The 21903-nt window shown below is 42.3% G+C and overlaps 1 protein-coding gene across 5 annotated transcripts in view; it reads left to right on the top strand.

Annotated features, from left to right (window-relative positions):
* The window catches only part of ggt1a (gamma-glutamyltransferase 1a), a 41051-nt gene that overhangs the window by 17369 nt on the left and 1779 nt on the right, over positions 1-21903 (top strand). For 3 of the 5 annotated variants that reach the window (XM_028995722.1, XM_028995721.1, XM_028995723.1), the window contains exons 5-12: positions 11328-11520; positions 11715-11875; positions 12097-12246; positions 14712-14848; positions 17189-17376; positions 17600-17727; positions 18015-18127; positions 18444-18557. In XM_028995722.1, coding sequence (XP_028851555.1) covers positions 11328-11520; positions 11715-11875; positions 12097-12246; positions 14712-14848; positions 17189-17376; positions 17600-17727; positions 18015-18127; positions 18444-18557 — 1184 coding nt within the window. Of the gene's footprint in view, positions 1-11327; positions 11521-11714; positions 11876-12096; positions 12247-14711; positions 14849-17188; positions 17377-17599; positions 17728-18014; positions 18128-18443; positions 18558-19529; positions 19601-21903 lie in introns of those variants that run through there. The other 2 variants (XM_028995724.1, XM_028995725.1) reach the window with 2 other exon arrangements.

Genomic DNA, 21903 nt, shown 5'->3' with positions numbered 1-21903 from the left:
TTGGCCCCTTTGCCTTCACTCTGCAGTCCAGCTCACCCCAAACCATCTGGATTGGGTTCAGGTCCAGTGACTGTGGAGGCCAGGTCTCCACTTGTATTCATTAATAGTTTTGATGCCTTCAGTGAGATGGCATATTAATTTTCCAAATGAGAAATATGCTACAATAACTCAGTCTGTTTGCGCTTTCTAAGTTTTTTCTCATAGCCTAGGTAGGAGATAAACTCCCCCCTTATATAAGCTTTCAGGGTTTCCCACAACAGAGACACTGATATATGAGGGGTTTTATTGAAGCTAACAAATAAATCAATCTGTCATGAAATGAGCTTGTTAAACTTGTTAAAGTCTGATATAGATACAAGTAATCTATTATCCACCAAGAAAAGATCATTATGTGTAAAAGTATAGTGAACTTGAGAAAAAAGGAGTATTCACGTTTAGTATTCACGATTAAAGAAGTGGCAGATATCAGAAACAGCATATTCTTTCATAAAAAATAAAATAACCTTAGCCAACCTAGAAGGAGCACAAACTGCAGAAGAAGAGCAGTCCAAGTGGGGATTAAGCCAGCAATTGAAGTCACCCCCTAATATTAGATAGTGTGTAGACAGATCAGGAATCATTGAAAAGAGATGTTTGAAGAAATGCTCATCGTCGTAATTGGGGGCATATATATTAATGAGAGCCACACAAGTATTATAAAGTATGGCCGCTCCTCTTACTTTCCCTGAAATGGAAGAGTCGTAGGTTTGATTGATCCAAGTCTGACATGTTTGAGATGTGTTTCCTGTAAAAATATTACATGGGCACCTATGTGATGAAGATAATGAAAAATCTTACATTGGTTTATAGGATTGTTAAGTCCCCTACAATAGAGACTAGTGAATAAAATGTTTCCCCCATCTGGCATCGATAAAGAATTAGCTCTGTTCTCATTTCAACTCTGTTCTCCTTTGATGTCCCTGGCTGGTGGAACAACTTGCCCTTATCCATTCGACTAGCCGAGACTACTACCACCTTTAAGAAGCAGTTATTCAAAACCCACTTATTCAAAAAGTATTTAAGACAAATCTAACACTTACACACGCACATGCATAACACACTGCACAAAATAAATAAAAAAATGTTTTTTCTTCGTCTAGCAATTTCCGAGCATGTTCTTTTTCTGACAAGTTAGGCCTTATCAGGGCTCTTAGTTTTTGTAAACTCCAAATCTATAGAAATCGAACGAGAATTGCTGGTGTCTTCCTCCTGTAAGTTGCTTTGGATAGAAGCGTCTGCAAAATAAAATAACCTTGTGAGAAAGTTTGAGTTTAACACCAGGAACATGTATTCCACGATGTTAACTACCAGCAACAATGGCAAGTTAGCTAACTGGCTAGAGGGAGTCTGGAACCACCACCTTCTTATGTGCCGGGTAGAGAAGTCCAAACGTAATGTTCAGGCAGCAGTGGAGCTCCTTCTTCACGTTAGCAAATGCTGCTCATTTCTTCGCCACCACCGCTGTAGAGTCTGGGAAAATAGAGATCTTCTTGTCCATGTAGAGAAGAGGAGACATTTCTCCGGCTCTTCGCAGGATGGTGGGTATGATGGGCACAGGTTTCTCACCCAGTCCAAGTAGGTCCTGCAGGAATTTATCCACAAACTCTATTGGTCGTGGGCCCTCCAGGCCCTTGGGCAGTCCCACCAAGCGCACATTATTGAATCTGGAGCGACTTTCCAGGTCTTCACATCTCCTGGACAGGTAATTGACCAGTGCTGTTAGCCTGCTAACATTAGCTTGGAGCTCGGTTAGCTTACCATCATGGTCGTTCGCCGAAAGTTCGAGATTAGCATTTGTCTCTCCTTGTGCAGCCTGCCTGCCATCAAAAACTTCCGTTATCTCCCTTCGGTTTCTGAAATAATGGAATCTAATTTATCAAGGATGTCAGTTCGCATCTCGTCCATCATTCATCGCATACACAGCAACAGACTTTCATTAGCTTCTGATTGTGAAGTAGCTTCCAGCTACTGCGGCCTGACTTAGACGGATTGGTTTTTCCGTGCTTAGCCATTGTGCCTTACACTAAAAAGGTAAAAAATAGGCAAGCAGCTTTAGAACTAACCCTTGGTGCGATAAAGAGGTTAAATCAAGTGCACTTAAAAAGTTAAAATCATATAAAAATTCACCGGAAAGGTATGGCACATGACACACAAAAACATATTTTTCAAAATAACCTTATGACACTCATAACATTTGTAAAGAAACCTCCTTGTGCATATATTATCTTTTGTAATTGAAAAATTCATCTTAACTTTTATCATGTATTATCAATAAGAACTAATTTAATAATGTCACTGTTACAGCATTTTCAGTCTAGTCACAGGAAGCATATTCCCTCAAAGGCAGTGGTGGAATGTAACCAAGTATTTGTACTTTGTTACTGTACTTAAGTACATTTTTACATATCTGTACTTTACTTAAGTAAAAATAATAATGCATACTTTTTATTTTACTCCACTACATTTTGCGACAATTATCTGTACTTTCTACTCCACTACATTTCTACAATTTATGCTGTTACTCGTTACAATTTATGAACACAATTTCCTCAAAATCTTGCATGAAAAAATAGTTGCCTATTGCGTTCTGGCGTTGTTTGCCATTTCCTACCAATCAGGCTTTATTAGCTCCAATGATGGCAGAGCGCGCGTCAGTTAGCAGCACAAGACATTCAACATGGACCCAGAGCCTGCATCAACTGAGCGTGAACACAAGTCCTGCAGCTCTGAATGACAAAGAAATCCTTGGCTGGATTTAAGAAATTGTCAAGTGCTGGACATGGCGATGAAGGAGGACGCATATGCACGACTTCACAGGACAGGGGTTTAATACAAACTGCACACGACAAGGGAACATTAACACGCAGTGACCTGACGGCGAACAGACACAAACAGGATAGCTTTATTCAATTATATAAATATACAACAGGTGACACAATCAGGGACCATTACACGAGACTAACATGGAACTCCGGTCCCAACGGAGTCACCCCTGCCGGTCTGGATCATGGCAGAAATTTATTTGAGTACAAAGGAGCAAAGAATGAGTCCTTGCGATTTCTTTGCATCCCATGCCTGCCTCAACATAAAGAATTGTTGGCATTTAAAAACTTCAAAACCTTCAAATTTGAAAAAACATATAGAGGTAAGCTATGCTATGGTATGCTATGCTTTTGGGTATTTACATTTACAGCATTTATCAGACGCCCTTATCCAGAGCGACTTACAATCAGTATTACAGGGACAGTCTCCCTGGAGCAATTTAGGGTTAAGTGTCTTGCTCAGGGACACAATGGTAGTAAGTGGGATTCGAACCCGGGTCTTCTGGTTCATAGGCGAGTGTGTTACCCACTAGGCTACTACCACCCTATATGTTACCCTAGGTATGTTATGACATGTATGCTGACATACAGAAATAGTAGAAAAATCACACCAGTGTTGCTTCATTATTTTTTTAACACGGTGGTAGGATAAAACTGGTTTAATAGCTCAGAGAAGATAGCTTAATGTCTTTGCTAGCATAATGTCCACCTCAGTGTTGTGCCAGTTCACACTAAAACAGAACTAGTTCACGTTAATAGTTAATTTTTTAAAATTTTGAACCAAGTTCACAGCTCAAAAAATAAACTAGTTCACGTTCGTTCTTTAGTTTTTTTTTTTTCAGACTCGAAGCACCAGCCATGCTAGCCTGTAATCAGCAAGCTTTAAAACGTGAGCGGCGTTCAGTCTCGCCAGAGTTCACGTTCATAATTTGTAAACTGATTCGTTCAGTTCAGCGTTCACAAAAAATAGGAACGCGTTCAAAATCTGATGACATTTTAGTCTAATTTTAGTCAATGAAAATGATCTCTCTTTTCTTAGTAATACAGTTCTATTTAACCCAGTTAACACACTGTCCCATCCATCCCAACACACTGTCATGGCTGCCCACTGCTCACTAAGGGTGATTAGTTAAATGCTGAGGACACATTTGGTTGTGTCACTGTGTGCTGTGCTTAACAAAGACAATCACTTCACTTTCACAAGTACCTAGTAGGCAAACCACTTTCTTTTCCACTTCATTGTAAAGAATGTCCAAAGATCGCTTCATCATTTTCTCCCAGCCATCAGAGTATCCTGAAATCTAATTAGTTTTACATTTTATATTTTATCTAACTATATTCATTCTCATTTTTAATCATTAACAACATTACATGATATATTTCTTTCTCGAAAAAATAAAGGCATCAGTTAAACAACACTGTGTCAATCACACTTTTGTGAAATCAAACTGTCCACTTAGGGAGCAACATTGACTGCCAATCAATTTTCACATGCTGTTGTGTAAATGGAATAGACAACAGGTGGAAATTCTGCAGGTGGTGACCACAGAACATGTCTCGGTTTCTATGCTCTCTGGATGATGTTTTGGTCACTTTTGAATGCTGGTGGTGCTTTTACTCTAGTGAAGACTGAGTCAACAACCTACACAAGCAGTGGGCAGTGGTGGCCTAGCGGTTAAGGAAGCGGCCCCGTAATCAGAAGGTTGCCGGTTCGAATCCCGATCCGTCAAGGTACCACTGAGGTGCCACTGAGCAAAGCACCGTCCCCACACACTGCTCCCCGGGCGCCGGTCATGGCTGCCCACTGCTCACTCAGGGTGATGGGTTAAATGCAGAGGACAAATTTCACTGTGTGCACCGTGTGCTGTGCTACTGTGTATCACATGTGACAATCACTTCACTTTATTTTACAAGCGACTCAGGTAGTGCAGCTCATCCAGGATGGCACATCAATGTGACCTGTGGCAAGAAAGATTGCTGTGTCTGTCAGCAGAGTGTCCAGAGCATGAGGCTCTACCAGGAGACAGGCCAGTACATCAGGAGATGTGGAGAATGCTGTAGGAGGGGAACAACCCAGCTGAAGGACTGCTATCTCTGCCTCTGCACAAGAAGGAACAGGAGGAGCACTGCCAGAGCCCTGCAAAATGACCTCCAGCAGGCCACTAATGTGCACGTGTTTGCTCAAACAGTCAGAAACAGATTCCATGAGGGTGGTATGAGGGCCCGATGTCCACATTTGGGGCTTTTGCTCACAGCTCAATACCGTGCAGCACGTTTGGCATTTGACAGAGAACATCAAGATTGGCAAAGTCGCCACTGGCACCTTGTGCTCTTCACAGATGAAAGCAGGTTCACACTGAGCACATGTGACAGATGTGGCAGAGTCTGGAGATACCATGAGAACGTTCTACTGCCTGTAACATCCACCAGCATGACTGGTCTCCATGTGCTTATTAGAGGTAGCCTGACTGCCATTAGGTACCAAGATGAGATCCTCAGAAAACTTGTGAGACCATTTGCTAGTGCAGTTGGCCCTGGATTCCTCAAGACAATGCAAGGCAATGCTAGACCTTAGGTGGCTGGAGTGTGTCAGCACTCTTTGGTGTGAATAGCAGGTGTCATCTTTGGAGGAAACCAAGCACCGCTCATCACCAGGCCAATACCATCCCTACAGTGAAGCATGGTGGTAGCAGCATCATGCTGTGGGAATGGTTTTCAGCTGCATGAACTGGGAGACTATTCAGGATAGCGGGAAAGATGACTGCAGCACTGTACAGAGACATCCTGGATGAAAAGCTGCCCCAGAGCGCCTTTGAACTGACGGTTCATCAATTACCCTATGCACACAGAGAAGATATTAAAGGAGATGCTTTAGGACAACTCTGTGAGTGTCCTTGAGTGGCCCAGCCAGAGCCCAGACCTGAATTGGACAGAACATCTCTTCCAAACTGATGGAGCTTGTAAGATGGGACGTCTTGGAGACATGACACTCCTGTGCCTTTGTTTTACACCTCTGTTTTTGCATCCCTTTGTCAAACTGCATTCCAACATCCCCCGAGCCAAACGTGTGAGGTGCCGGCTGTCGGGACCGCTTACTCTCTTTTTCTTCCCCAGGCGGGAGGCACCGGGGGCGTGACATCAGAAACAACAGGTTCTGATTGGTCTGTGACAACTTCCTGTAGGCCAGGGGTATAAAGATCTGTTCACATGTGGGGACTTTTCTTTCCCAGCTGGCTTTCCATCGAAACCGGATCATCTCATTTTTTCTCATGTCTCTCTCTCCCTTTACTCTTTCTTCTCATTTTTGTTTTCTTTGTAATCTTGGTACCTTTTTACATTCAATATTCACATGTAACTGTAATAATAATTTACTGGTGTTAATAAATTAGAAGCTGTTCATCCTTTTAACCTTTATTGTGCCATGCCTCTTTCTGCCAGGTAACATCAAGTTGGAGTGGTTTGAATACAGTGCTTTTGTGTGTGTAGAGGGAGAGTTTTTTACTCGATTCTCACCCCACCACACTTTTTACAAGCTTGAGAGGTGATGCAAAGAGGAATGGGCCAAACTGGCCCAAATTAGGTGGTCCAAGCTTGTGGCGATTGAGACTGTAATTACTGACAAAGGCACATTGACAAAGTATTGAGCAAAGTCTGTGAATACTTATGTACATTTTTTACTTCCAATAAATTTGACTCTTTTTTTGCCTTTTTGACATTATGGGGTGTTTTCCGAATGCCCTGTATGTGTATCCTGTTTCTGCCCTATCCATGCCTGGTCATTACTTCTGTATTGTGACCTGTGATGTGTGTTGATGTCTCTTGTTTGTTTAGTAAATCCCTTGCCCTGTCCTTCCATGTATTCCACCCTGTCCGGGACGTTTTTTGGATGCAGCGAACTTCAAGGGTCAACTTTTTCACCCGTGCTGTTCTCTCTGCCGTAGGTGCAAGGCTGTAGGTCTCTGTTTTTCAATTTCGCTGCAGGGTCCCGATGTCCCACAACAAACTCTGGTAGGGGTTGTGGATGCCTGAGCTCCAGTTGCATGGCGGGGTTGTGCATGCTCCATCTGGACAGTGGATTTGCAGATGCCCAATCTGTGTGGTAGGACCTCGTTGGCCCATTAAAGTGTCGCAATGTCCTACATTCCTGGCGATGCCAGAGACAAGGAGGAACAGCTAAATGAACAGCAGGGTTTTCAGGACCAGAATATGAGTAGTAGAAGGAGGTTGGACTTTCAGCTGCTCCAGCCCGAGTCTACTTTCCCTGCACTGTTGCTTCTTGTTTGCCAGAGAGTCCTCCAAGGAATCTTGAGGTGCGCCAGAGACTTGCCTTTAAGGAGGCAGTCCTGTCATATTCCTGACTTTGGGTGGATAGCCCAGTTCCGTGTGCTGGACTTTTTCATGTGTCATGCATGTTTACCTGATTACTGTCTTTGTGTTCACCTAATGTTTGTGTATATGTGTATCCTGTTTCTGCCCTCTCCCTGTCCGGTCATTATTACTGTAACATGTCATATGATGTCAATATTTTCTGTTTGTTTAGTAAACAGTGCTGATAGTGAGAAATGTTTGCCATAAGGCCAAAGTGATAGTTACCTATGTTAATTTGAGGAAATAACTAAGAATGATTATGAAGGAGATAATCTTCCATGGCGCACCACTCTTTGCAGGGTAAGAGCCTGACAGACTTATGCTATATTAGTATAATAGTGTAAGGAGAGCTCAAAATAGATGAAAAGAGTGCTTTTGTGGTGTGTTGCTCTTTTCATACTTTCAGGTGTCTCCTTGGCACCAAGTTTGTGCTTTTTTACACATGCTTTACCTGATATCTTTGCCATAAATTCTCATTTTAATGAAATCATATGTTTAAATTTAGTGATTTGCATTGAGATCTCTACTGGTCTAGAGCCCCTTTCAGTTACTGTATTCTGAAGTGGTCTTAGCGGGACAAGCTTTATGTCATATACCAGTAAATTTTGGCATGTATATATACACAGATAAATGCTGAAAATTGCATTGAAAGCATCTAAATACACAGTTTAACATACATTTACACATCAGTCCAGTCGACATAAGCTGTGCAAAAGTGAACATTTGTCAAGGCTAGAAAAAAAGAAAATTAGTGATCACACATTAGTGTGACAAAAGATTAAAGAAACTGCAGACCTACATGAACCATTATGTTAAATACTGGATGGCTGTAGATAAAAACAACATGTTTTTATTATAGCAATGGGGGACTATTTAGTTCTAAAATTCAGTCACACTGAAAAATTAACTAACTAAAGTATAACTTTTGATCTAAAACTAGACCACAGGGATACACGATTAAATAAATCAGGTGTACAGTTAATTTCTATTGGCAACCATTTCTACACACACTACAAACAGCTAAAGTTTATTTTTATTGTTTCCTAAAAATTTTGATGATTCACTTTCAAAATGTTTAATGTCATTGGAAAATCTAATCAAACTTCAAAATCCAAAAAATAAATGAAGAATAAATTTAAGTCAACCAAATTCATTCTGCAATGAATTTATGAATCAGGTTAAAGCCTTAAAATATTTTTGTGGTGTACAGGGTGCAGCACATCAGACACATAAACAATATGTCCTCACAAACCAATAACTCATCAAAAACTCACCTTAAGTCAGTTATACCAGTAGATGACATTCCTCAAGTATAAAATAAAACGTAATAAAAGCATGGATTAAGATTTCAAAGTGGAAACGGGAGCAGAGTTGTTTAGCTTTTGACAGCTGTCTCAGTTGAAAGAAGCTAGTTTTTAGTACTGAGCTGATCTGTGCTTCAAATATCAACTCTGAGTCAAATATAACTTTTTTGCAGAGTCTGCTAAGTATGGGTTCAGGAAACCAAGGGCAGTGACCTTATTATTATCATTCGGTCCGAACATCACTACCACTACCTTTGTTCATTCAAATGTAAACAATTCAGTGACATCCATGCTTTAATTTCTGCAATGCAGTCCAGGAAACCTTTTGCTGAATACACGTTTCAATTTAGCTATCGTCAACGTAAAATGAAAAGAAATGTATTGTTTGCGGAGAATTGACCCCAATGGGAGAGAAGAGGGGCAAGAATGGAACCCTGTACTCCACACATGAGAGGGGCTGGAGAGGACACATTGGTACCAATTTGAACACAAAAACTTATCTTATGTAAGAATGACTCACACCATTCTAGCGCATGTTTCTGAATACCCACCCAGGAACATAAAAATCTGATTCTGGTTCACAGTGTCGAAGGCAGCCATTAGGTCCACCTGTACCAAACGGATGGTGCTTTGCTCAATTGCACCTCAGTGGCACCTTGGCAGATCAGGATTCAAATCGGCAAACGTTTGATTATGAGGCCTTAACAGCTTGGCCACCACTGCCTAGCTGTTACTATTGTGACCTAACTGTGACTATTAAAATAATAATATAGCATAAGCATAAGTCTGTTTAGTTCTTTCTCTGCAAAGAGTGGTGAGCCATGGAATATTATCTCATCCATATTCATTCATAGTTATTTTCGCATCTCTTTTAATGCCTTTTTTAGCAAATAAACATAGGTAAGGTGTACCATTTAGTAAATTCACTGCACCAAGAAACCATCATTGTTGGTGGTATCAATACTGTAAAAAAAAAAAAAAATATATATATATATATATTTTTTTTTTCAGTAAAGCTCCTCTTTGCTCTACGCCCACCCTAACTACACGGGCTCCTCTTCCCCTGTGGCTCCAGATGTGTGATCGGAGGGTTAAGAGCTGTTCCAGTCGGGGAGAGGGGTTGTGGTAGTGGTTTGAAATCCACGGAGCAGAGAGACAGACAGGAGTAATTCAACAGTGCATGGTCCAGGGGCAAACAGGGCCGAGATCAGTATAGCAGTCAGTAAATCACCAGTGGCATACTGTATAACCATAAGGAGATATGAACGAACATCAGATTGGGATGCTGCGGTTTTTATTTCTTTGTAGTTTTTGAGACAGCTTGCCAACCTTGGGGGCATCTGTGCAACCTTGCTGATGTGGTGCGCTGGTGGAATTATCGACCCCATACTTGTAAATTATTATAGGCTTGGAAAACTTGTTGGAATTACAGGGACATCAAAAAGTTTTCTTGTCATCAAATTGTCCTTTTTGTGCACTGAATTTTGACAGTGACCATGTTTGAATTAGAGCATTACCCACTTCTGTGATACCAAATTCTTACAATCTTGCACATAAAAGGTTTTAATTAGCACTAGCCCCGCATTATGATAACCAATGTGTTTGGACAACAGTTTCTTATAACATGAAAAATTATACACGTTCATTTAAGCACCTTTGAATTTGCAATCATGGTCATGGACCATGACCATTAATATCTGTACATTCCGACTAATTACACGCTTCATTGTTTCTCAGAATATAAAAAGATTTGGTTAACAACCTATTGACAATCTTATAATTAAGATACATTACATGTATACATTTTACAGGAACAAAACTAAGTAGTTAATCTTTGCACACATTGTCAAGCGTCATTGTCCATATCAAAGAAAGAACTGGTCATACTTTCTCTCTAATGTCTTTTGTGACCAGTGACCAACATGTAAAAACATTTTGCGCATCAGAGCTATTTCCTTAAAATGGGTACGAAAAGTATTTTTACTTTTTTTACTTTTAGTACTTAAATATTTTCCACTCTTTTTGTATTGCAGCCATTTGCTCATATCATTTCAGTTAATTTTTTCCTCATTAATATACACACAGCACCACACATTGACTTTTGCAGATTTATTAACAAAGACAAAACTGAAATATCACATCTCAACATCACATGTTTAAATTTTTCATTGTTAAGAAATTTGCTAAAATGTCAACAATTCTGTGTTTTTCTCTCAATATGTGGTGCCGTCTGTACATTAATGAGGAAGAAAATGAACTTAAATGATTTTTGCAAAAGGCTACAATATAACAAAGAGTAAAAAATGTAAGGGTGTCTGAATATTTTCTGTACCCACTGTATACACTTATTTTTTCCTATGTTGTTACTATTGTTTGGTATTGTAAGGAAGGAGACAGGAACAGTTATGTACATTTTTGTCACGGTCTCAAGCAGTCCACTCTACTCGTGAATCAACGTTGACTCAAACGTTGAATCAAAATGACTGTATAAACTTGCAGTAAAATGTGGAGTTAAGTCTGACCTTGTGGTGACTGTTATTATGTTGTCTTTATAAGTGGATTAATTTTAATGACATTAAGTCATATATTACAAAATTTCAAAATGATTAACAGTTAAGAAAATTCATTCACAATTTAGTAATCTAAAAGTAATCAAATGTAATTAGTTACATAACTTTTATATAGTAATTAAAACTTATATAGTAATTAAAATCTTGAAACTTACTTATAAAGTAATCAACACTAACAACTTAATTTTGGAATAATCTTGGAATAAAATTTATATATTTTTCAGGTGGGCTGTCAATTGCCATACCAGGTGAAATCCGAGGGTATGAGATGGCACATCAGCGGCATGGCCGACTGTCTTGGAAGGAGCTGTTTCAGCCAAGCATTGAACTGGCACGACATGGATTCCCAATTGGCAAAGCCCTGGCCAACGCCATGACAAAAAACAGGGAGTCAATACTGAGTGACGGGACACTGTGGTAACTACAGAAAAGTATATCAATACGTCCTTGCTAAAATAGTTATAGCTACATTTTTAAGATGGCTTCCTAAGTAGAACACTGACTGCCAACTAATATCACAAATGGGACTGATTTAAGTGCTCTTTAGTCATAGCTCTTTTTTGACATATACTCTACAATTTTGTTTATGTGTCTTTCTTTCCTCGTTCCAGTGAAGTGTTTTGTGACTCACACAAAAACATCCTGAAGGAAAATGATATTATTAAATTTCCCAAACTAGCTGACACCTATGAACAAATCGCAGAGGAGGGGCCCGCTGTCTTTTACAATGGTACTATGGCTCAGAATATAGTGGAGGACATCCAGGCAGCAGGTCAGTCACATCCACTTGTTCCAGATGTGTTCAGGGCTTTGTTTTAGGACAATCTGGAACACAGTGAATGCAACATCATCTCAATGAATTTGAACCATCAAAATAAATATTTTTACACATGCCCCACATACTAATTTCAATATGTACTTAAGATATTTTATTTGCATTTTTAATTCTCTGTATTTATATCACATATGCCACATAGTGTAGTATGTTTGCAGGTGGGATAATAACTCTGGAAGACCTAACTGAGTATAGACCAGTGTTGAATGAAAGTCCATTGAAGTTAAGCATGGGGGAATACACCATACACGTCCCAGATGCCCCCTCCAGTGGTCCTGTACTTGCCCTCATACTCAACATTGTTGATGGTTAGTGCTGGAAAAATCTGTGACTTCAAAAGTTGTGGTCAATTTTAAATCAAGCTCTGATCAAGTAAATCAAACACCATGGATCCCAGAATATCAGCAGCTCAGCACCAGAACAGCAAAGCTTTATGCTAATGTTTTCAATGGCTTCAACAGCATCAGAATTAGCAGAACAGAAGAGCTGCCAGAGAAGAGATATGATTTTAACCTAGAACATGCTGGTTTCAAAATCATTATAACTCTTCTGCTTTTGTTAATAATATAATATATTGTATTTAACCTGCACTTACAGTGCATCCAGAAAGTATACACAGTGCTCAATAATGTGTTGACGCACCTTTTGCACCATCATTTACAGCCTAAAATCTTTTTGAGTATAATGTGGCCATACTCAAAGACATTCAGAATTGTACTGAAGCCTGTCCTTGGTTATCTTGGCTCTATGCTTAGGGTTGTTGATGTGCTGGAAAATGAACCTTTGCCCCAGTCCAAAGTCCAGAGCGCCCTATCATCAAGGATGTCCCTCAACCCGGAATAGTCTCTCAGTACCTGCCACCAAAAAAGAATCCCCACAGCATGATGCTGCCACCATCATGCTTCACTGTAGAGATGTATTGGCCATGTGATGAGCTGTGCCTGTTTTCCTCCAGAGATGACTCTTACATCCAGCCGCTATACAATGCAGGCCTGGCTGCTGGGATACTACAGAAATTGTTATCCTGTAGGGTTCTCCTCTCTCCACAGATCACTACTGGAGCTCTGTCAAGTGACCATCATGTCCTTAGTCACTTCCCTGCCAAAGGCCCTTCTAAACAGATTACACAGATTGGTCAGAGGGCCAGCTCCAGGTTGAGCTTTTTTCAATTAAGGATGATTGAAGCTAATGTCCCTTATTTGGGACCTTTAATGCTGCAGCAATTTTTTATACCCTTTCCCAGATCTGTGCCATGATACAATCCTGTCTCTGAGGTCTACCGACATTTCCTTGAACTTCATGTCTTGGTTTGTGCTCTGGCATGCACTGTCAACTATGGGACCTTATATAGAAAGGTGTGTGCCTTTCCAAATTACTTTTACATTTAAAGTATTTGGGAGATGCTCTTATCCAGAGCGATTTACATAAGTGCTTTACAATATCCATAACTGAAATCCCTCATTTGGTTCACTAGGACTATGTAGATACCATTGGCTTATTAAGAATTTCTACATAAGAGTATTTCCAGATCTTTAATAGCTCTGCTGTTGGAACATAGTGGAAGTAGTAGAAGTTCAGAGGCTGACAAACATGAGAGGTTGACATAAAGTAGAAATTGGGGAATTGTCCAAGGTTTTGCTAAGGAGAGGAGAGAATAGCAATACACTGGAGCTTTACTGGGGTTGAGTTTCAGATTATGTGCTGCCATCCAGGATGAGATGTCATACAGGCAAGCAGAGATCTTGGTGGACACATCTGATTGCAGAAAAAGAGATGAACAGTTGGGTGTTATCTGTGTAGCAGTGACAGGATAACACATACAAATATGACCTCACCAAGAGATTTGGTGAAGAACAGAAGAGGGCAAACTACCGAAGGGACACCAGTAGAGAGCTTGCATTGATGTAGTCCCCTTCCATGTCCCCTGATAAGATCAATGATCCAGATAGGATGTTTTCAAATGCCATGCTGAATCACTAATCCCAGGACTCCAAATGATAGTCAGAATAGTCTGAGAGGTCAAAAAAGATAAGGTCTGAAGATAAATTTGCTGATGCAGCAAAATGTAGAGAAGCAGTTTTCAGAAAAGCCAGAAAATTAGCAGGGTCCTGAAGGTTGTTCACGATAAGATAATGAGAAAACAATTGTAGATGGTATGTTCTAAGATTTTAGAGCGAAAGGGCGGGAGAGTCACTTGTCTAATAATTGGAAATGTCTGAGGAATTGGTGGTGGATTGCTTAATTAGGGATGATTCTAGCCTTTTTGAAGGCTGTTGGGATGACACCAGATGTTATATCATGTCAAAAAACAGAATTTACCACTCCAATGGACTCCAATGAAGTTGTAGAAACTTCTGAAGGATGATCAGTGGAAACAGGAAACACCTGAGCTTACTTCTGTGTGTCAGGGCAAAGATTGTTAATACTTAATATCATGCTTTATTTTTTACATTTTATTTACAGTTTCAAGCTAACTTGTTTTCAATTTATAATTATGGAATATTGTGTGCAGAATTTTGAAGTAAAAATAAATGTCATCCATTATGGAACAACATTACAAAATGTGGAAAAAGTAAAGCTCTGTGGAACACTGGATGCACTGTATATTAATTAAACATTAAGACACAAAAAATATTTTTTTAAGTCATCTATACCAAAAGTTGGATCATGGATTAAACTGTACAGTATGGATTAAACATGATAAACTGTGCTTCACAAATTTACAAATAGGGATGTCTGTTTTTTGCTTTTTTTTTTTTTGCTTATTCTGCAGGTTATAACTTTTCAGATTCTAGTGTCTCCACTGCTGAAAAGAAGACCCTCACATATCATCGAATTGTAGAGGCATTCAGATTTGCCTATGCCAAAAGAAGCAGGCTGGGAGATCCACGCTACCTCAATATTACAGATGTGAGTTCAGTAGACCTCTACGCATTTTCATCTGTCTCTTAAAGTGGTAAACTGGCTTAAAATAGTGTTCTTGCCTATTTCGTGGTTGAGTACCAAAGCAGCAGAAATTCATGATGTTGAACAGAGAAACCTGTCACTCTTGTCAAGCAGGGGCGGAAATCCCTCATCATTGTTGGGGGGGACATTAGACAGTAAAATTTGTGTTCATTCATAGTTCTGATGCCTTCAGTAAGAATCTACCAATGTAAATGGTCATGAAAATAAAGAAAACACATTGAATGAGTTGTGTCCAAACTTTTGGCCTGTGCTGTATTTGGAGATAGTTTAGTTTCAAAATTCACAAATAAAGGTAGCACCTTTCACAAATGCATTTAAAAAAAAATTATGTGATTCACAAATGTTGGAGTGGTTACATTTATTCACAAACCCATAAACCTGCATTTTCAAATCACCGTATATATGTGTGAATACACTTACATTTATTTGTGGATTTTTTAAACTTCTCTGACTGCGATCGGTTCACAAAAAAAAAACAAAAAAACTGGTAGCCAATAAAATGTCTCTAACGGGTAAAGCCAATCACATCAACTGATGTTCTAGATTATGATTTAATGGTGACAACATTGTGCTACTTTCGCACATTTCAAAAAATTAATCGGGACAAAAGTCATCAATCTAATGCAAAGCCAGCAGTATTTTTTGTGGTAGTATCTGTGTTTCTACTGAATTTAATTGAAAGTTTCCCTGCTTGCTCATGTCAAGTGGTGTCCGTCGGTCACATGTCAACACAGACAGCCTGGTCTCTGGACAAACCCTGGATACAAGAACACGATCTGAAAGTGCAGCTGTATTGCATGTATTTGCGTCTCTATGTGCAGGGTGGCACAGTGTGATAAGTCACAGCTTCCTGAGATTCCTTCCTGAGACTGCCTTACAATCAGTAGTTGCAGGGACAGTCCCCCTGTAGACAATCAGGGTTAAATATCTTGCTCAGGGAGTACACAATGGTAGTAAGTGGGGTTTGAACCTGGGACTTCTGGTTCATGTTACCTACTAGGCTATTTATCAGATTGTGGGAGCTGGGATGCAGTCGCAGGGGCTGTTGTGTCCATTGGAAGCCCATGGTCCAACAGGTGTCCATGGGCAGCCCATGGTCCAACAGGCTGTTGGAGTGATTGGGTGGGAGGACAAGAGGCATTAGAGGAGTCAGACAGAAAGGGGTTGTATTGGGAGCGTGAGGATCATCCATGGAGCAGGCAGAGGAAGCGTCATTTGGAGTGCATGGGTCAAGGAGCGTCAGGGTTAGAGATCATGCAGGAACAGGCAGCGATCATCCAGGAAGCAGAGTTCTAGCCGCCCTTTTATATTTGTTTCTTCCTTGTGGGTTCCTACTGGGTCGGTGGAACCCCTGTTAGCCCAAAGGTGGCATAGCTGCCGTGACACTACTACCACCCCTACCTAACCCAGCAACTGCAAGTTAATCAATAAACAAAGCAACAACGTATGAGAGGCCGTTTAGGAAATATTTCAGACTTTTGTTACACAAACACATGTGAAACATACACACATTCACATATGAAACTGACAAGCATGCATTTATACTACTGAAAACTCGCACACACACATATGAAACGCTCACACAGATACAGTTGAAAAGGACCTCCAGGTGGTTGTCAATGAGCAGTCCACTTGGTGATGAAACCAGAGGTTAGGTGCCGGTCGTCCACAGAGGTGATGGAGATGGACTGTGGCAAGTACTCTGTAAAAACCCTCAACTGGGCAGAGAATTCTTGGTCCATGAAGTTTACCAGAACTTCAACAGAAGCAGCGACCACAACTTGCCTGGACTTCAGCTGAAGGTGAGTATGCAGGGTGAGACAGGAAGTGGTTGGCATGGTGGTTGTGACTAGGGGACCAGGCAAGCGCTGCCCACCACTTCCCTGGTGTCCCCATTGCTGGCCGGAAGGATTTATGGCTCGGTGATGGTTGGGGGAGGCGTGGTAGGAGTACAGCTTTTCCTTGATAAAATCACTTTTGTTCTGTCGTGGACATTTTGTTCTGGACGTTTACCCTATCTGTATGGGTTCCCCCTGGTCCTCTGTGGATTGGCAATGGGGTTGGGGTAGTGGTGATAATGAGGTCTAAGTGGATCCCAGTTCTCAAGAAAAATCCAGCGATGAAGCTACTTATACTAGAAGCGACAATTAGGTTAACGTGTCCCAAATGGACACAATTTTCACCTTATCCACCAACTTCACTTTTCAAGTTATGGGTTGTCATCATTAACTAGAATTTTAATCTATTCTAATCATGGCATTGATCTCTCCCTGTCTTCCTCAGCTTATACACAACATGACCTCTGACTACTTTGCGGATGGCATCAGGAGCAAAATCACAGATGACACTACACACCCGGACAACTATTATGAGCCAGAGTACTTTGTCCCCAATGATCATGGGACAGCTCATATATCTGTGATTGCAGAAGATGGGAGTGCAGTGGCAGCCACCAGTACTATAAACCTATAGTAAGGAAGACACTCATCGAATATTACATATAATTCTATAATATATATATATATATATATATACACACACACACACACACACACACACACACACACACACACACACATTTTTATATATAATAATTCCAATGCATTTCCCCACTTAATTGTAATGAAATTACAAAGAGCTAATTTTCTGCATGTCTAAGCCTTTTATTGCATGTAGCATGTATTGCCTTTCCAGTTTCGGATCCAAAGTCATGTCCCAGTCTACTGGCATTATCTTCAATGATGAGATGGATGATTTCAGCTCCCCCTTCATAACCAATGGATTTGGTGTACCCCCCTCACCCAGTAATTTTATCCAGCCAGGTATATGTATATATGCTGTAATTTGTTGTGTGAAATAACCAGTTTCCATTATTACGTGATGTGCAAGATTGTTATTACATTTAGCTGACACACTGACAGACCCCCTGGTGCAATACAGGAACACAGTAGGGTCAAAATTGAAATCATGTATTTCAAAGGCTAATATCTAGTAATACATTTAACAATGTACAATGTAGTATCACCAAATATTTATTAACTGTCACTTTTAACTCTTTGATGTTATTTTCATGTTATTGACATCTATTCTGTTTGACATGCTACTTTAGGGAAAAGGCCTCTGTCCTCCATGTGCCCCACAATTATATTTGACAAACATAACAATGTCAAAATGGTGGTTGGAGCATCTGGGGGAACAAAAATCACTACAGCAACAGCTCTGGTAATCATGGATATCTACTTTATGAAGACTGAAATAATAAAATCAATAAACCAATTTCTGCAATTTTTTCTTGTGATTGTGTTTACATGCATCATTTGGAAATGCCCACCTCTTCTCTCACTTTTTTTTCAATTTTGTGTATGGGTTACTTGAATGGAAAGTAAAATAGCTTGTGTTAAGCAGTGTATTTTTTTTTACATTCCCAATCCATGATGTACACTAAACTAAAATCTTTCATGAAATTTCCTGTGTGTATTTTCTAAAAACATGGTTTTCTGTTGTGTTGCTAATTTAGTTTTTCTTTCTTTCACTTTAGGTAATACTCAATTCTCTGTTTTTTAACTATGATCTGAAGAGAGCTGTGACTGAACCCCGGGTTCACAATCAGCTCAACCCTAACAAGACAGTTGTAGAACAGAACTTTGAGAAGGTGAAACAAATTCCAGTACATTTGAGTTTTTGTTTGTTTTTATGTGCTGCATGAACTAATTATATTACCTGAAAAAGAGATATCATTTGATGCAACAAATCATCGACATTGTGTGTCATTTAAGTTTTTTTTCCTGTTTAATGTACACACAGCACCTTGTATTGAAAAGTTATTTACTTTTTTGCAGATTTATTAACAAAGAAAAACTGAAAAAAACGGAGTCACTGTTCAGTGACTGTTGTATCATGTCCGAGCATGATATAGGATCTATACTGTTATATCATGTTCAAGCATGATATAGGAAAGGATCTACTTAGATCATAATTAGATCAAATGATAGCTTCTACTAAATACTGAGCAAAGGGTCTGAATACTTGTGATTATTTCAGTTTTTCTTTGTAAATAAATTAGCGAAAATGTCAACAATTCAGTGTTTTTCTATCAATATGGAGTCTGTGTGTACATAAAGGGAAAAACTTTAAGCAAATATAACAGAGTGAAAAGGGAGTTCTGAATACTTTCTGTACCCACTGTATATCTTAGAACGTAACTATGAGGTAGGACAGAGAAATTAAGGACTTGGCCTGAGCCAAACAACATCGCTCCTAGTTCTGAGATCTGTTGAGCTGAGCCAGAATGAGTCTTATACATATGTAAAATAAAATGTGTGTACACCATTGTTAAAATGGCAGGTTTTTTGATGAAACAATGATTTTCAAAACCTTTTGCAGCTTTAATGTGGCATAAAACCTGCACAATTAAATAGAAAAAAAGTTTTTCATTACAGCATTCAGTCATAATGTGTAGAAGTCTGACATCATGATAACTCTTGACTTACCCTGAATTGCTTGCTCTTGCTTGTAGTCTGGGCTATGGCTTGTTGTTCAAGTTTCCTTCAGGTGAAGCTATTCTTTGTTGATTTAGATGTTTTCATCCAGTTCTATTTTCTCTATTTTTTATTTCTGTCTTCAGTGTGTTCCATGGTGTATCCAATGCTGTAAAAAATTACGATAAATTCTGGACTATAAGACGCTTGTCACGACTACGGACTTACGGGGAAAGGAAGCGCAGAGGTCTGACATACTGGGAAGGTTTTTTTTTTATTATGTATCCTCCCCTTGGAGGACCCGGTCCCTCGGGCTGGCTCCCCGGCGTGGTCAGGCGTGGCGGCCCCGGTCCCTCGGGCTGGCTCCCCGGCGTGGCGGGCCCGGTCCCTCGGGCTGGCTCCCCGGCGTGGTCAGGCGTGGGGGCCCCGGTCCCTCGGGCTGGCTCCCCGGCGTGGTCCCACTTGGCGGCCCCGGACCCTCGGCCTGGCTCCCCGGCGTTGTCCCGCATGGCGGCCCCGGACCCTCGGCCTGGCTCCCCGGCGTGGTCCCGCATGGCGGCCCCGGACCCTCGGCCTGGCTCCCCGGCGTGGTCCCGCATGGCCCGCCCTCCTCACCGGCTACCGGAGGACCCAGCTCAATCGCTTCCCCACCTACCCTCCCCTCAGGAGGAGCCCCCAACCCGAACTGCACCCCCCCAAAAAATTCTTTAGGGGAGCACCCCCCGCGGCTGGACTTAGGGGTACCTTGGGGCTCGTCCACCTCGCCTTGGACCGGTGCAGTCAGGTTGGCAACTCCCTCCCTGGGGTTTGGCTCTGCTGGGTCGCCATCTGGTGGACACAAAGAGGGAAAGTGGGGGCGACATACGGACACATATACCACGCACACACACACAGACAGAGACAGACAGAAGAGAGGGTCGTCTGGCTCCCTCTCTGGGCTGTCCGGGACCTCCTCAGGGGGCACAGCCAGGATCTCGGGAGGTGCGACCTTCTCGTCGCCCGCCAGTGCTTGGTCTTCTTGCCCCGGATCCTGACTGGCGCTGGATGTGGTGGAGGGGCAGAGTTTGATCCCTGGCTCAGGCTCTGGCCGATCAAACTCTGCCCTCAGTCTCTGCTGGAAGTCCCAAAAACTCCTGCCGGTCTCTCCCTGCTGCCAGAGGGCTGCGCTCCAGCCCCATGCTGACCCAGTCAGACACGTGAGGATGGTGGTGATCTCATCCGTGTCTGCTGCCCCACTGAAGGGTCCTGGGACCATTGGGCTGTCCCACATGGGGCTGGGCACGTCGCTGGAGATGGTGGTGGGCGTGTGGCGTGGGGGGTGGTGGACGTCTTCTCCAGCATGCGGGGGCGCTAGTGATGCGCTGCCGTTCAGCTGGGGAACGTCTGAGCAGAGGGAAGGCGGGTCGGCGACTGGAGCTGGGAGGGCATCTTCCCTGTGAGGCAGTTCCGGCAGTGCAGTTGCTGGCTGGCGACCTCCTGTCGCCCTCTTCCACCAGCTTACCCCCCGCATCACTGTCCTGCTCCTCACTGTTGTCGCACCTCTGGGACTGACGTGGGTCTCCACGGACCTCGCAACAATCATGGACGGGCACGATGGGCGGAGCCATCCCGGCACCGACTGCCCAATTGCTGTCATCCTCGTCGTAGTCCGTGTCGACCTCGTACCCTCGGAAGTCACGTGGGTCATCACGGACGTCCGACAATCTCGGACGCGCACGCTGGGCGGAGCCATCCCGGCCCCGACTGGCCAACGAAAATCCACGTCATTGTCGTTCACGTCATCCGTGTCCTCCCACCGGTGACTCCGAGGGTCGTCCACCCTGCGGACATCCTGGACCCAGGGTGCGATCAACTCCCATGGGCAGTACTCTGGCCATTCGGGCTGGAGCCTGCCCACCTCCTCGCTGGAGGGACGCCGCCGTTGTCGCTTCTCACCCCCCTGGAAGTGACGTGGGTCCCCACGGACCTTGCAACGATCGCAGACTGGCGCGATGGGCGGAGCCCAACTCTCGTCTCCCGTGCTTTCGTCATCGTCCGTGTCGTCCCAGTCCACGGGGAGCCTTGCCAGCAGAGCGCAGAGTTCTTGGCTCGACATGGCGAAGATCATGGGGGTCACATCCTCTGCGCTCGCTGCCCACGTCACTTCCTCGCTGCTCCCAACGCCAACGTCCTCGCTCCGCCCACTCACCCGCCGACATTGTCGCTTCCGGGTTTCGTGGAGTTTCCCGGGGGTGACGTCATCACGCGGCGCCGCGTACCACGGCTTCTCGGGGAGAAAACGCTCCACCAGAATGGGTGTCGCGTCTCTCCCCTAGCGTCCGCTTTCGCCGCGCCGGGCTGCGTCCTTCGCGGTGCATTTTCTCCTCTGCTTCTTACCTCTGCGCTTTTGGGGAGGTCTCCGGCATTCTGTCACGACTACGGACTTACGGGGAAAGGAAGCGCAGAGGTCTGACATACTGGGAAGGGGGTTTTTATTATAACAATAAACTCAAAGAAACAATGGTGCGGTGGCCGAAAACA

The sequence above is a fragment of the Denticeps clupeoides genome, chromosome 11 (assembly GCF_900700375.1).
Source record: "Denticeps clupeoides chromosome 11, fDenClu1.1, whole genome shotgun sequence".
In the NCBI taxonomy this organism is placed as follows: domain Eukaryota; kingdom Metazoa; phylum Chordata; class Actinopteri; order Clupeiformes; family Denticipitidae; genus Denticeps; species Denticeps clupeoides.
Note: the sequence above shows the minus strand (reverse complement) of the source record. Positions and strands in the feature narration are given on the sequence as shown.